Source organism: Gallus gallus, chromosome 7 (assembly GCF_016699485.2).
Source record: "Gallus gallus isolate bGalGal1 chromosome 7, bGalGal1.mat.broiler.GRCg7b, whole genome shotgun sequence".
In the NCBI taxonomy this organism is placed as follows: domain Eukaryota; kingdom Metazoa; phylum Chordata; class Aves; order Galliformes; family Phasianidae; genus Gallus; species Gallus gallus.
In genome coordinates this window covers 23,644,560-23,658,979 of record NC_052538.1, presented here as the reverse complement: position 1 = coordinate 23,658,979, position 14,420 = coordinate 23,644,560, and the positions used below count along the sequence as shown (strand labels likewise).

General features: G+C 38.2%; 1 protein-coding gene across 2 annotated transcripts in view; it reads left to right on the top strand.

Moving 5' to 3' along the window:
* Positions 1–14,132, top strand: part of GYPC (glycophorin C (Gerbich blood group)) — a 31,337-nt gene extending 17,205 nt beyond the window's left edge. For both annotated transcript variants that reach the window (NR_173485.1, NM_001004407.2), the window contains exons 2-3: positions 6,361–6,411; positions 8,833–14,132. Coding sequence is in view for 1 of the 2 variants with exons in the window: in NM_001004407.2 (NP_001004407.1) it covers positions 6,361–6,411; positions 8,833–9,029 (248 nt within the window). In the remaining variant the exon portion in view is untranslated. The remainder of the gene's footprint in view (positions 1–6,360; positions 6,412–8,832) is intronic.
* The last annotated feature ends 288 nt before the right edge of the window (positions 14,133–14,420 follow it).

Genomic DNA, 14,420 nt, shown 5'->3' with positions numbered 1-14,420 from the left:
GGGAAAAAAGCCATTTAAATGCTCGTACTGGATGTACTGTGCTTAACTGACATTAGAATATGTAGTTGATATTTAGCCAGTTTAAGCGAAGGAGCTAAATTACTTCTATTTAAGTCTCTAGTAAGTGCAAGCAAAGCTATGTCTATGTACACATATGTGGCTCAAAATTAAAGAGGTTTTTATTAGTTCTTTCTGGAGATGAACAGATATGTTCGACTTGGTTTAAAAAAATCTGTGCTTTGTTTAGATTATGCAGCCCTTTAAACAAATTTCTTAATTTTTAGCCAAAATTTTTATTTCAAAATGTAGACTATCTGTTCAGTTTAAAGAAAATCCTTATCTTTTGCAATTAAAATAATTTCCCATATTTTATGATCACTTTTGCCTTTCTCCTTCTTCTCATTAAAGGTATCATAACACTACTTTTTGGACAAAATCTCCATCTCTGTTTTTCCCCAAACACCAAGTGAAATTCAGTTTAACAAAAGAAGAAGCTATGTCGATGATGCCACTGCCAAAATCAAACATGAACTGCTAAAATTATGTGGCAATACTAATCCAGTTAAACTAATTTAATAACGCCCTTTATTCCTCACTGAATTATACAGTTTGGACACTTCTGAACAAGCCCTGATTTTAATTGAATAAGACTGGACTTTTCCTTCTTAGAATTAATGACAAAGTACTTAGTTAGCTAGGATAGCAAAGGTATTGTGTATGGTGCATTTATATATTGTAGATATTTTTATCTGCATTATTTAACTCAAACATGGCATACAGGCCATTTACTTACCCAAAAGATCATGCGGCTGTTGTATCTCACCACTATTATCATTATAATAATTTAGTATATAAATGGCAGCCAAATTATTCTGTCTCTTGTCCAGATTGACAGATGAGAATCTGTTCCTTAATTCTGAAAGAACAGCCTTGATGTGTTTCATTATCTAATGGGAGATGGTGATGGCCTTTTCAGCAGAATGTGTTAAATTGATGGGTTCAGACTGATGACCCTTTGGGATAAGAGATGCCAGCTCTGGCTGGGCACTACACACTTAGTGCAAATATTAAAACAGGTAATTACTTTTTTTTTTTTTTTTTTAATCTAGGAAAAACTCAGTGTGATGCATCTGATTTCATAAGACAGGCTAGGGAGCAACTTAAGCAATTAAGTTTTCAGAAGTTTGTTCTCATTTTACACATACAGCCGTAGAGAACTAGTTCTAACTACAGTTTGTAAATTAAAACAGTATGCTAAGGTTAATAGATTAATGATTTTTCTCATGAATGCAGTATGTTGGTAAAGCACAAATGTAAGCCAAAGGGCAAGGCGGACATACAACACTTTCATAAACAAGGGAGACATTAAGACTTCATTAGATTTTCAGTACTAAATGTGTGGTAATGGCAACAGACATACTAAGACCTGCCTTTAGAGTCAAAAGGAGTGGTCACTGCAGAAGAGCATGCAAAGAACAAAAAGAGTCCTTGGGGGAATAAAAGTTAAAATATTTTTCAATATATGTAATATTAAAAGGTAAAAAACTGGAAAAATGATTAAGGATTGAACAGTTGCATTAGCTTCCCGGTGGTGTCTATAGAGTCAGAAGCTTAAAATATGTTACTGAATCCAATCAAGCAGCGTACTATCATCTTCAGCAGAAGCAGAGATGAATGGTTTGAAACCCCACTCAAATTCCTTAGATAAAAATGCGGCCACTCTTGAAAATTAAGGCCTTTTAAAATAAGACAAGATTTGTATGATATCTTGTATTATGTCAATTGACACACCCAAAAAAAACCCCCCAAAAAACCCAACAACCCCCCCCCCCCCCAGTATAGTAGACTCTTTGTAGGTATTGCTGAGTAAAGTGTGTTTTATTAGTCTCAAGTTACAGTTAAAATTCTTTCAGTTCAAATCTATGATGTATGAAAGATCAATCAATAAAGAGGTAAAATCTTTCTCTCAACTCCATTTATATGTGGGCTGAATCATGAACTGGATCTTATTCACTTTGAACATGTCTCCTGTTTATCGAAAGTCCAGAGATAGCTTGTATGAATATTTAAGATAAAACCATTATACATTAAGTAGCTGAATTCCCAAGGTACATTTCAGCCTACAGACTGCTTACTCATTGCTTGCTCTATAGTCCGTATCTGGGGTGGCTCTGTGAAGAATATCCATGGACACTAAACTCAAGCTGGGTTGTTCCCTACCTGTAAGGTGAGCAGCAGTGTTTTTCATACAGAGGTAATGTGAGCCTATTAAAGAGGAAGAGCGTGCTTCCTAGTCTGCATGCCTAAGAAAGCCCTAAGAAGAGAAGGGCTGCACTAACAAGCTCAGCTCATCGTTCGGGTTGATTGAATGAATTTGAAGTGTTTCTTATGCAACAAACATGCATATCAAGAGAGAAAGTGGGTTACCCAAGGAATCACTTAGAGACCGACTTAAGCGTAACTTAGCAGCCAAGACTTCTGAGACTGTAACCACAAACAGGCAGCAACGGAGCATCGTGATAAGGGTTGGCTTAGGTTTCTATGAATCAGAAGCATAAGCTTGTGGGCAGGAAAATCCTGAAAGGCAGGAGCAGCAACAGTGCTGCTTCAATAGTTTCAAGTGGCTTTGTAAATTATATTGTAAAAGCAGCTTATCACACGTAGATATCTGTATACTTATTCAGCTTGACTCATCCATTCCAAAACAGCAGTGTAACTGAACCACAGCTGTAAGGGATTCATTAAAATGTAAGTTGTAAGCCTGTAAGCTCAGGCTTTTCTTTATATATATTCAGTACCGCAGAGCAGTAGACACTCATCCAACTTTGAAGCTTTATCACAGGAAATAACAGACACTAAGAAGTTTGAGTTAAGGTATACGTTACCCCATCAGGTTGTCCTTGTGGATTACACAGCAGAATGAGAATCATAGAATATCCTTAGTTGGAAGGGGCCCACAAGGATCATCAAGTCCAACTGATGTAAAGAAACTGTCACAACTGCCAGGAAAAGCATGTAACAAAATAAGGAGAGTGCTGAACTACAAACTTTTTCACTGCTGGACTTGTCTTCTTCAAACAGGTGCTCCTCAGCAAAAATCAAGTGAGAGCAGTTTGAAATAAAAGAAAAATCAAAATTAATAAAAGTGAAGTTTTATTTCAAAATCATGCCTAGAGGAGAAGTTTTAACCAATTCACTGGAATTCAGTGGAAAAACCATCACTGGTTACATTAACAAGAAAGCTAGTTGTACTGGCTTTTCACCTTTGAAGTCCTAAGCCAGAGATCTTCTTGCAGTATTTCAGACTCAGAAAATTTCCTGGGGCTTTCAGAAGCTGCTGCCTTTCGGCATGATTTGATTGATGAGAATGAGGCAGGTAGCAATTGTTGTTCTACTGCAAAATCTTATCTGCAAGCTTAGGGACAGAACTGGAATTTGATGAATTTCAGGTCATGGCACAAAAGCATTTTTCCCCTTCATTCTGGCTTTTAGAAACTCGCCTTTCCAACAACAGGCAATTTCATTTCTATGTTCTATTCTTGATTTAGGCAACCCATTCAGATGGCTGGGGTTTTTATGAAAAACAAGTTTTCCCTTGCTCGTTTGATTTCTGCGTGTCATGGTAACCAATGGCACTAAATAACAACACTGTCTAAACACATTTGAGACCAGATTGCAGCTATGGACAAGGGCCAGTATAACAGTGAGAGGAAGTTTTGCAAGGACAGTTTAGCAGTAGATAACAAAATATGTCCTTGAAACAAAGGAAAATAACCAAAACAGGTGCAACAGCAGTTACTGAAGTAGAGACCTTTGAGTGCTTGGCGTGCTAAGAGCAGAATAAAGAAGGAATAAGGTGATCTGGATGGTTTCACCTCCACTCTGGGAAAATGACCTTGTTTTCTTTAGTCATTTTTTTGTAAAAGGTGATACCATTAGAATCTTGAATGACACTGATACCTTCCCCCCACCTAGAAATATTATTATATTGCCAGAGAATCGCTTCAGACCTTCAAGATCGTCAAGTCCAACCTCAACCATACTACCCTAACAACCCACTGCTAAATCATGTCTGCTATGTATCACATGCCTATTTCTCATGAAACCATTAAGGTTGGAAAGACCAGCAATATCATGTCAACCAGTGCAACATCTACTCTTTTTTTGAACACCTCCAGGGATGGTGACTCCACCACCCTCCTGGGCAGCCCGATCCTGTTTTTGGACAAAGTGAAATCTTAAGGGCTGTGAGACAGGCACTAGGGGTCCCTGTCTCCCCTCCCTCATCCTTGCTTCATAACTGATTTAGGGAGCGGACCTTGGAAAATTCCAATCATTGATGGCTGCAGTGTCCTGGCACTCCAGAGGTTGCAGCAAAACCCAGTCAAGGACAGCTGAGAGGACAGCAAACCAATCCTGTGGTAAAAAGTGGATGCACCAAGGAAAAGTAGGACTCTCACACGTACTTGCAGTAGAATGAGAGCTATGCTGAATGAAGATTTATCACACTGCTAGAGATTTGCTGAAAGGCAGAACATTGTCTGATTAACTGCTAACTACACAATAGCTCAAGATGGGACCAGCATTCTTCTGAAAACTTAGAAAGTACAGTATTGAAATGAAAACTTTTCTGCAAAGTGATGATACTGTAATCCATTATCAAGAAGCACTTCTGTGCAAAGTACCAGAGATAAGGCACCTGCTTGTTATCTGAGCCTGAGAGACACGTGGGAAGAACAGAAAAGAGCTGACAGTTACTCACATACCTTTTTATAATTAAAGGGATAATGATTTGATCCAAAATTAATGTTTGGAAGCAAGCTGTGTAGCTGGGAAAGTACTTCAGAATTCACACCTTTAAGTATTTGATTGTTGTAGAAAAGCTTGCCTCTTTGGCACGCAGTATATATTCGTTGTATTAAGAACTACTGCACAGTTTGACCTTGAAGTAATTAATCCCTTCTGAGGCACACGGGTTTTGAATGGACGTAGACATAATTAGAGTTTTCAAATTACACAAGGCGTGCCCGGTCCTTCCATCAGCATACAGCCAGAAGAAAACTTGGGAAGAAGTTCTGTGGGAGAGAAAAGGTCTTCTCCTTTCCAGAAAAAGCACTTCACATGACTGTGATGAATTTTAGTTTAATATGAAACTAGGCATGAGTAAGAAGAAAGCTCCTCAGAGATTTTTCCTTGCAGGGTCTGTCACAGATATAGCAACAGAGCCAAAGTCAGCCACAGTGCCACTGTTGAATTTATGAGAGGATTTGGTATTAGCATTTTTATGTTTTCAAGAGAACTTTTCTATCAAAGAGTGTCCTGTCATAAAACTAGCATGGACAACCCCCAGGAGTTTTTCATCTTCCCAGACACACACATAATTCAGGAGTAACTCAGCTGATACCAGTGATGGGAGATAAGGATCCAAAAACAAGACTGTATTTTGATCAACTACAGAGATGCTGGTTAGGAAATGCTTATCTATGTGCATTTACTTTCACTGAAGGTTTGTATCAGATAAGGAGAAACAAATTCTCACTGCTTTTTAGAATTTACTTTTCCACTCCCCTTTAAAACACTTTGCCTATTGATTAGCTGTTTTCATTGTTTCTAGTAAGTGTTATAGTTCAGATTAAAATCTTTCATCAACTTAAAGCTTCTCCATCCAATCTCCTACCCCTTAAAATGATGTGGTCAAATATTTCTCTCTAGGTGAAATTTGCAAAAAAATACATTGGGTTTTTTTTTTTTAAGAATTTATAATCCAGTAAAGAAAGTCATTTGATTTATCAGAACCAAACTCAGGCTTACACCAAATGAGGACCGTGTTTAAAGCCATACATACAACATGATGTACTGTAAGGTTACAAGTAAATGCTAAAATTAAAAGCAGAATATTGCAGGCAAATAAGCAGTAATTAAAATCAAGAGAGCTAATTTGATTTACAAGATCCAGACCACAGATTGAAGAGCCACAAAGAGTAAATAGGCACTAACATTTTTCCCCCCCCAAAAACCCTGCCTTTCTAAGAGTAATCGCAGCACCTGAATGCCCTTAATTTAATCATTCACTGGAGGACGTTACAGGTAAGTGCTCATAATACACAGTAGGTGTTTCCCTGAGGACCACAACTGCTTGCATAATGTGCTAGTTATTTCTTATCCAGTGTTATGGTGACAGAAAACAGACAATTCTAAATGAGATGTTTTATAAATGCATTTTGCTAACGAGGGATCTTGTTTAAGTTCTGAGTTTCAGAAGTTAAAATAATACAGCATCGCTAGAACAGCCACTGCTGCTACGTGTGATCCAAGTCCTTTTTCTTTAATTAACTTTTGTATCTTCTCATCTATTTATAGATGGAGATGTTGAGAATTCCTCAGCTGGAGCAGATGTGGCTGTTATTGGAGGTAGGAAACAGGCTGTACTTAGCAGAACCATTAGAATTAAAACAGCAGGTTGGTTGCTTTCCTGCATTTTGCAAAACTCCTACTTTGCTGACAAGACAACAGGAGCGGCACAATTAGAGTTAATTAGCCCAGTGGGAAATCTACTCCCAGAGGGGCTATTGGCAAAGATAACGAGATAAGATAATGAGCATGAACCACCGAGCTGTACCACCTCCATCTATTTCTCCTTTTAGGACAAAATATCCAAGCACCCAGTAGCAAAGTCAACCTCTGATATTTCTCATCATTCCCTGGTCCAAGACTTTCACACAATACAAAACTGGAGTGCTGTCTTTGATTTGAGCGGGCTAACTCACGCTAGCTGACCCTTTCTTCTTACAGAACGTGCCACAGAGCCTATCCTGGTGTTTCATTAAAAAACCCTCATGCATTTAAACTAAATACAGTTGTCAGAAAAAAAGAGCAAAGCTATGTTCACAGAGCGAACCCCGTCTTTTTACTTTTATTGTGTTTGTTCATTTCCATGCTAACGCGCTAATTTAAGTTATTCACAAGGGGGTATACCAATCATTAGTGCAAATTGGTGAGGCTCTGCTATATTTCCCTTAGGTCCCATCTCATGTAACTTTAATTTCAGCTTTCTATGAACAAGTAGCAGGTAAATTGATTTGTACTTAGTCCCTCAGGCTTATTAATATTGTGCTATATCTAAAGCCTATTAAAACCTCTTGTGTCAAGGGATACCAACCCGAAAAACTGATGAAACCTCCGCCACAACAGAGATATCACTGTAAACCTAAAGTTCTCAGTATGAGCAATTTAATTTCTGCCAGCAATAACTTTGCTTTCCAGAATCAGGCACCATAAAATCTGCGGGATAATGCTGAAGGCATCTTTTTTAAGACAGAGTTATTATTTCTATTCACCTTGCTGATGCTCTGTCCAGACCCCCATCTTCATGTCAGTACATTATCCAAACTTAGTTTACTGATGCTCCTAAATCTAGAGCTTTGGAGACAACCCTTGACTCACATTTTGAATACAGGGAACAAAAGAGAGATACTCTCTACACAGCCGTCATTGTCACTGTGGAATAGTACTTATTTCCAAAGAACAATTCATCTGATCAGACACAGACTTCTATTTCTAGAATAGCAGGAATCATCCCCTCCATTCCACTGACTGCAGAAGCAGCCCAATGGGACTAACTCAAATGGAGCCTTCTGTGCCATAGATGTCTACAATTAGTCAGATGAGTTCCTACCCACTGCTTCCTCACAGCAGCTTTACAATCCACATATGGGATTTTCCTAGGAATACCCTATTCTGGTGCTTTTCATTGTGTATTTCTTTAATGCTTGGTTTACTCCCTTAATCCCCTGGTCGTGGAGCCACATGAAAATAGAATCAGCTCAGTATCAGGTACTTGTACAGAATAGCAGCTACAGAGCTTAGAAGAACATCCAGGTTATATACAACAAGTGCAAAAAGAAAAAAAAATCAAAATTGAATAAATCAACTTTTTAACATCTTGTTTGTTTTCAGGATTCTTCAATTATTGATTTGATCTGAGAGAAGGGTATACAGCTTGTAATTTTTTAGCTATGAACTTGTCAGTTGTGCCTTTTTTTGTTCTGGATTTCCACCTTTCACTGTAGAAGAGGGCAAAAAGGAAAAGACTCTGCAAAGTATGGACACAGGGCAAGCCCAGGACATAAGTTGTTCACTGCGCAGTCATGCCTGGAGCTTGGAATGACTTTCCTTTGCTAGGAGTGCTTTCATTCATAGTGCAGTCCCAAGCAAGCTTGAGTTACCTATGGAATTTTTTGTCCAGTCAGCACAGGGATAATAATTAGTCCTAGTCTAGGAGATGGAGAAGTTCTACCCATAATCCCTCCTAGGTGTCACTTTCATGGTCATTACAGTAATGTTTTCTTAATTAGAGCACAACATGATGTGACAATTCCCAAAAAGAAAGCAGTACTGTAGGCACATGGCTCCTGCTACTTGCTGAGTATCTCCAAAGAAACATTCAGTGCCCTTTACTCCTCCTGAAATTGAGTACACTGAGTGGGGCAGGATCAGGCTGCCCACATAGTCCCCTGGATATATACTACCACTGGGATGGCAGGATTGCTCATTTGTGAATGAACTTGTAGTTCCAATGAATTCAACTAAATCAAGCTATTGATTTGAAAGAAAGCTAGCAAGAATTTGACCTGCATTTCTGCAGTATGTATATCCCATCTGAGTTCTTCCATTTGTTCCTTTCAGAAACTTTTCTAACCTCAGCCATTACAATTTGTGAATATCTTATGTTACACAGATTTTTTTTTTTTCCTTTCAAGTAAATCAAGCTGCGATACCTGCTTGTAATATGCTGCTTGTATTTTATCATTGACAGTAGTACTTTTCCTCTAGGTGTGATAGCTGCGGTGGTATTTGTCCTCATCTGCCTGCTGGTTGTGATGGTCCGGTACATGCACAGGCATAAGGGCACCTACCACACCAATGAGGCCAAAGGAACTGAGTTTGCTGAAAGCGCTGATGCTGCTTTGAAAAATGACCCTGCTCTCCAGGAAGCTGTGGATGAGAGTAAAAAGGAATATTTCATCTGAGAGGCAAGAATTTCCACGGAGACTTCCCCACGGGAATCAATCAGAAATACTACAACAGAAGTGCCAAGAGATGGATAATATTAGGATGCATGCAAGCATCCTAATTGAAAAGTATCTCTTTATTTTGTTGCTGGGTTGTTTCTTTTTCTCTACCCATGAAGAGCTAAATGCCAGATACTTGCCGGTTGATTTTATTAGCAACACAGCTGGTCACAGTTGAAATCAATATCAGATAAGAAGAAACAAAATCTCAGTATGAGTGATACACCAAAACCAGATAACGATAGCAAATGTCAAGTCTTGACATTTGGTGAAAATAGCAGATGCCAATGGAAAACATCCTCTCAGAGTTAATGATGCATTCTATGCTGATATTATACAGAACTACCTGAAATTGAATTTCAAATGGTCACAGAACAAACATTAAGCTAGATAAAGCTGAAGTAGCTGGAACAAAAATAGCTTTGTAGCCCAGATATCTCCCCCATCCCCTTAAATGTGCAATTTTATTGCCACAGGGGAGTTTGCTTTGTTTGTTTGGGGAGTTTGATTGAGACTTTCAAAAATTTTTTTATTTTATTTTTAGGATTTTATAAATATGAAAGTCCAAGACACTTCAAAGGAATAAAGCTGTTGGGAAACATGGAAAATGAAAAAATGAAGGATTTATTTCTAACTTGCTCTGCATGGCAGCTTGAGAACTGCAAAATGTTGGAATTTACAGTGTAGAATATAATAGCCAGTAAACTTGCAAACATGATTTCAATTAGTTGGTAGGTTCCCTGCATGCATGCATAAGTAGATAGGTATTAAAAGGTAAAGTATCTTGGTTTGAGCAGGCCTTTTAAAACAACAGAGCTCAGCCAGATTTTTTTGAGTAAGATATTTTTGCCTGGGTATTTATTTATTTATTTTGCATTGGAACATTCTCTTGAATGCTTGCCAGCAAGACTTTGCATTTTTGCAGGAAGAGGAATTGGGTTCTGGTGCGTATACTGATAAATCTTTTACAAATGCAACCACAAGACTGCCAATAGAAGGAAGCTTGTTCAGCTGCATGCCATTGGCTAGTACTGATGTCTCCCTCTGCATGGCCTTTGTACAACCTTTGCATTGTCCTTGATAAGAGAATTACACCGACCATCACTGCTTTAATATAAATAAATAAACAGAATGGTCATGGTGGATCACATGAGAAGACCTTATGCCTCACCTAAGAATCAGTGATGATGAGTTTCTTTAACCCAGTAAGCTGGCTTCCTAATTAAAGCCCAAGATTAGCTCCAGAAATAGTGTAATTGTTCTCTGCACCTGCTCATTCCCAGCTGCATCGGTGCCCTGAACTACTGAAAATAGAGAGGGATAAATATGTGATAACAGATGAGACACTGAAGAACTCTCCTCAACTCAACATTTTTATCTCTTAAGTTTATATATATATATACACATATATAGAGCAATGTATACATAAAGTCACATACAACTGCTTTCAAGACTCTGTTGTTGATCACTTGTGCTCGCTTCTTGGCACCAAAGCATGAAATTCTCCAGGACTCCAGCATACATTACCAATGTTGACCACAAAAGTGCAAACAGATCTGACAAGAAAAGACTGTGAGGACTCAAGTGGAGAACTGGGATATTTTCGTCTTTTCAATCACAATCTCATTCTTTTCTCAGAAGCTGAAGGAGATGGACTTTGAACTGCTCTTCAATTCCTAGTACCTTAGATCTCAAGTCCATGCATATTTGCATTTTAACCAAAGAATATCAAAATCTTGCCACATTTACTAAACGCATAAGGTATTCTTTCATAACATACTGTTGCAAAGCCAAATTGTATTCTGTGGCTAAAGTATAAAATGCATGTTATCCAGAACTAGCAGAGAACAAATATTTTGATATTATGCACCTATATTTTTTTTCTAAGACACCTTGCTATTTTCATCTTTTTACTGCTTTTGAACAAGGAATCTGTTTGTATTTTTTCTGGGACAAGTGTTGTATAAATTAACTAATCTTAGCTGTAAAACTGAGTTTGTAAAACTGAAGACCCTCTAGTTCAATGAGAATGTAAATATTGCCTCTGAGGGGAGGCTAAATGGGGTGACTTGAGCTCTGCTGCATTTATCACACAAGGCATGGAAACACCAAAATTCTCTCCTCAAGCATCAGCAGGACCTATAGAAGACTGACAACCTTTCATCACTTTCTGTCCTCTGTCAGCTACCAAGAACCACCTGGTATAGGTTTGGCTCTTGAAGAAAACTCACTATAGAGCAAGGTATGAGGATCATGGGGAATAAATTCCTTCTTCCTCCCCCAATCATGAAATTCTGCTTTTGCAACTTGAACTTGCTGATTTAATTAGACAATAGTGACATACCTGATACAACATGGGGAAACATGAATTAGAGTCTCCTTTTTGGGGAAGTTAAGTTTTTAAATTATGAAGTGGATTAAGTCAGACTAACTGTCCACATGTGAACCATGGGGTCAGATTTCTCTGGTGATATGATGTGAATTCAGTAGACCTCGGCCAATTCTTACGAGTTCAGTCAACACCAGACATTCTGTCATTTCGTCCTCTACTGAATAGAACTACTGGTCTTTGACTATATCCCTTTTTTAGTAGCTTAATTAAATCTCTTTCTCCCATTTTCTCTATTCATCTGGACTAACAAACAGTACAGCAACAGCTTCCCTAGCAGTAATGAGCCACGTTGAATGTTTGCAGAGCAGTGAATTTGGCAAGAGCTACAGTTTCAGTAAGTTTATTTTTTAACACAGTCCTCTTGTGTATTTAGAAATGACTCCGGCAGCCGAACAGAGAGAAGAGATGTTTTTTGGAAATTTTCTGCTTTTTTTTTTTTTCAGGACAAATTTTGCTTTGTAATGAAGAAACCCATGACTTCTGAATGACTGGCAGAGCTCTAATGGCCTCATTCTGCTATTTTTTTTCACTCAAACAGTAACTCCACTGTCTTGAGTCATCCAATTTAGTTGTAAAAAGACGGCATTACAAACTTCCTACTGCTTTAAGGACTAATAATTAGCAAAAAATCCTCCTGCAAGCAACATGCTGTGCTAAAGCAAACACTATGCACAACACTGAAACGTCTTGGTTGACAGCCATAGCTTTTCATCAGCAATGATCAGTTTTAACAATTTGCTTCCTGAACAGGAGAAAAAAGGAAATGCTTTAGTTTCCCCTCATGTGCTTTTATCCCACACTTCTCTACTGCTGCAGGCCCTGCTGTCCTGTGACTCTCTGGCACCACATCTCCCCAGCCATGCCTGGCCTTCCCATCTGCAGCCCCTTGGGCTCCCAGTTAGATCTCCCTTGCCTTCCCCATGGCACCTCCATGGCAAAGGATAGGCCATTTACTCATTTATTACCAGTGAGTATACTCTGTCCCTCTCTGCCAGCTAAGAACCTATTTCCGAAGTCTGAAACTTCCCACTCTATGTCAAGCTTGATCAAACCTTCCCAACCTGTCCTGAGTGATTGACAAAGTGATCCCATTTGCCGTATTTTCACAAAAAAAATAGGTCTAAAAATACTACTGCAAACTCGCTAGTTAGTTAAACGTATTGCTGATAAATTTCTGGTGTTCACTAAACAAGGGATCTGGATGAAGATCCCTCAAGCAGCCTGGTTTTGTCCCAGTGCCTTAATTCCTTGTGACAGGTTGGAGAATCCCACTGTGTATTGGCCACTACCATTCCAGGTTTTCCTGGGGGCCAAAGTGCCACTGCACGTTAACGCAGTCCTGCAAGGGATTTAAACAAACAGTAGTCACAGTAATTGTATATATTTCTTTCTTTTTAGAACAAAAGGACCAAATCACCTTGGGAGACTCTTAATACCATAGGATCCCCTTAGTACTCTCAACATGGATTTTTCCTTTAAATCAAACCTTGGGATCGTTGAGAAAATGTCACAAAGGGAATATTAAAAGGACTGTTCCCTTTCAGTGGGGAACACAAACAAAGTGCTGTAACACTTACAGTAGAAGGATAGGTAGGATAGCACTGTTAGCCAAAACCACGTGAGGATGTCTCACACAGAGTACAGGAAAAGCTGATACAAGATGTAAATTAGTAAAAAAGATACAGAGTGGGAAAAGGTAATTAGATGACAATAGAGATGGAGAGCTCTTTTTCATCAAACAAAATAGATGGTGCTACTTGGAGAAATCAAAGTGTATTTGCAGAAGGCAACTGATGACAATAAATTTCTTAGAATTATACAAGGTGTTTGAATTCCTTGCATGTGCTAGTCCAATCAAAAAATGCTGGTAAATACACACCAAAAGAGCACCCTTACTAAGTCTTTTAAGAGCTGTTTATTCCCTTTTCTAAAATCTCTCAGTAATTCACATAAGAAAGCTTTTGTGTTTGGAAAAAGTAAAAGCTTCACAGCAGTAGTTCATAAAGGAGAGAACACTAAAGAAGCTCTGAACAAGTAATGAAAACACATCCAAGGTCTGGAAACACAGCTAGCTGTAAAGGAAGCTAGTGATAGCAAAGAAAAACATACATCCAACTGTATAACAAAGGAATGAAATGTTTACAGAAGTAGAGGTCTCTGCCTAGTCCAAGATAGAGAAATTATCAGTGGCTGAAAATAAGGAATCCTTATTCTATGTGACAGTTCCCTGTGTGATTGGAATAAACTCGTCCATTTCCCAAAATTCAGTGGGACAAGAATTTCACTGACTATATCTATTCTTCTTGCAAGAAAATTGTATTCCTACCCATGTCAAGAAAGAAACACTCTAAATTAAGGTAGAAATCCATATAAGAGTCAATATTTCAGCATAATTTCATTTTTTTCACATCCTTTTTCTGTTGTTTCAATCTGTATGTATGGTTGAAAGCGTATGGTATGTTGTATTAAAGTATATGAATTGCAGCATTGCTGTGACAAGAGAGAACACAGCATTCAAAGCTTACTGCTGATTGTATGGTAAAGCTGACTATGTTTGTATTTTTCAAAGCTATTAATACAATGCTGGTGTAAATTACTTTGAATTGGAAAAAAAAAAGCTAAGTATAAAGGAAGAAATAACTTTATAATTAAAGTTGCAATTTTCAGCATTTGAGAGACTGTTCTTCTATGTTTGTTATCTTTTAAAATATCCTGAACATTCAGAATCACCAATTATGTTGTTTTCTTTGGGACGTAGGTCATAAAAGATAAGTAGGCTAGAACTGTTCTCAATAGAGCATGCAAACACTAAAAGATATACTAGTAGAGTTTGCTTGTGAAAAAGCAAGAGAATCTTTTAGTAGATAGACAAAGGAGTCAAACTTCAAGTATGAAATCAAACAATAACTCTCTCTGAAAGAGCATTACCCTATGGATGTCAGCATGCAGCTGAACAC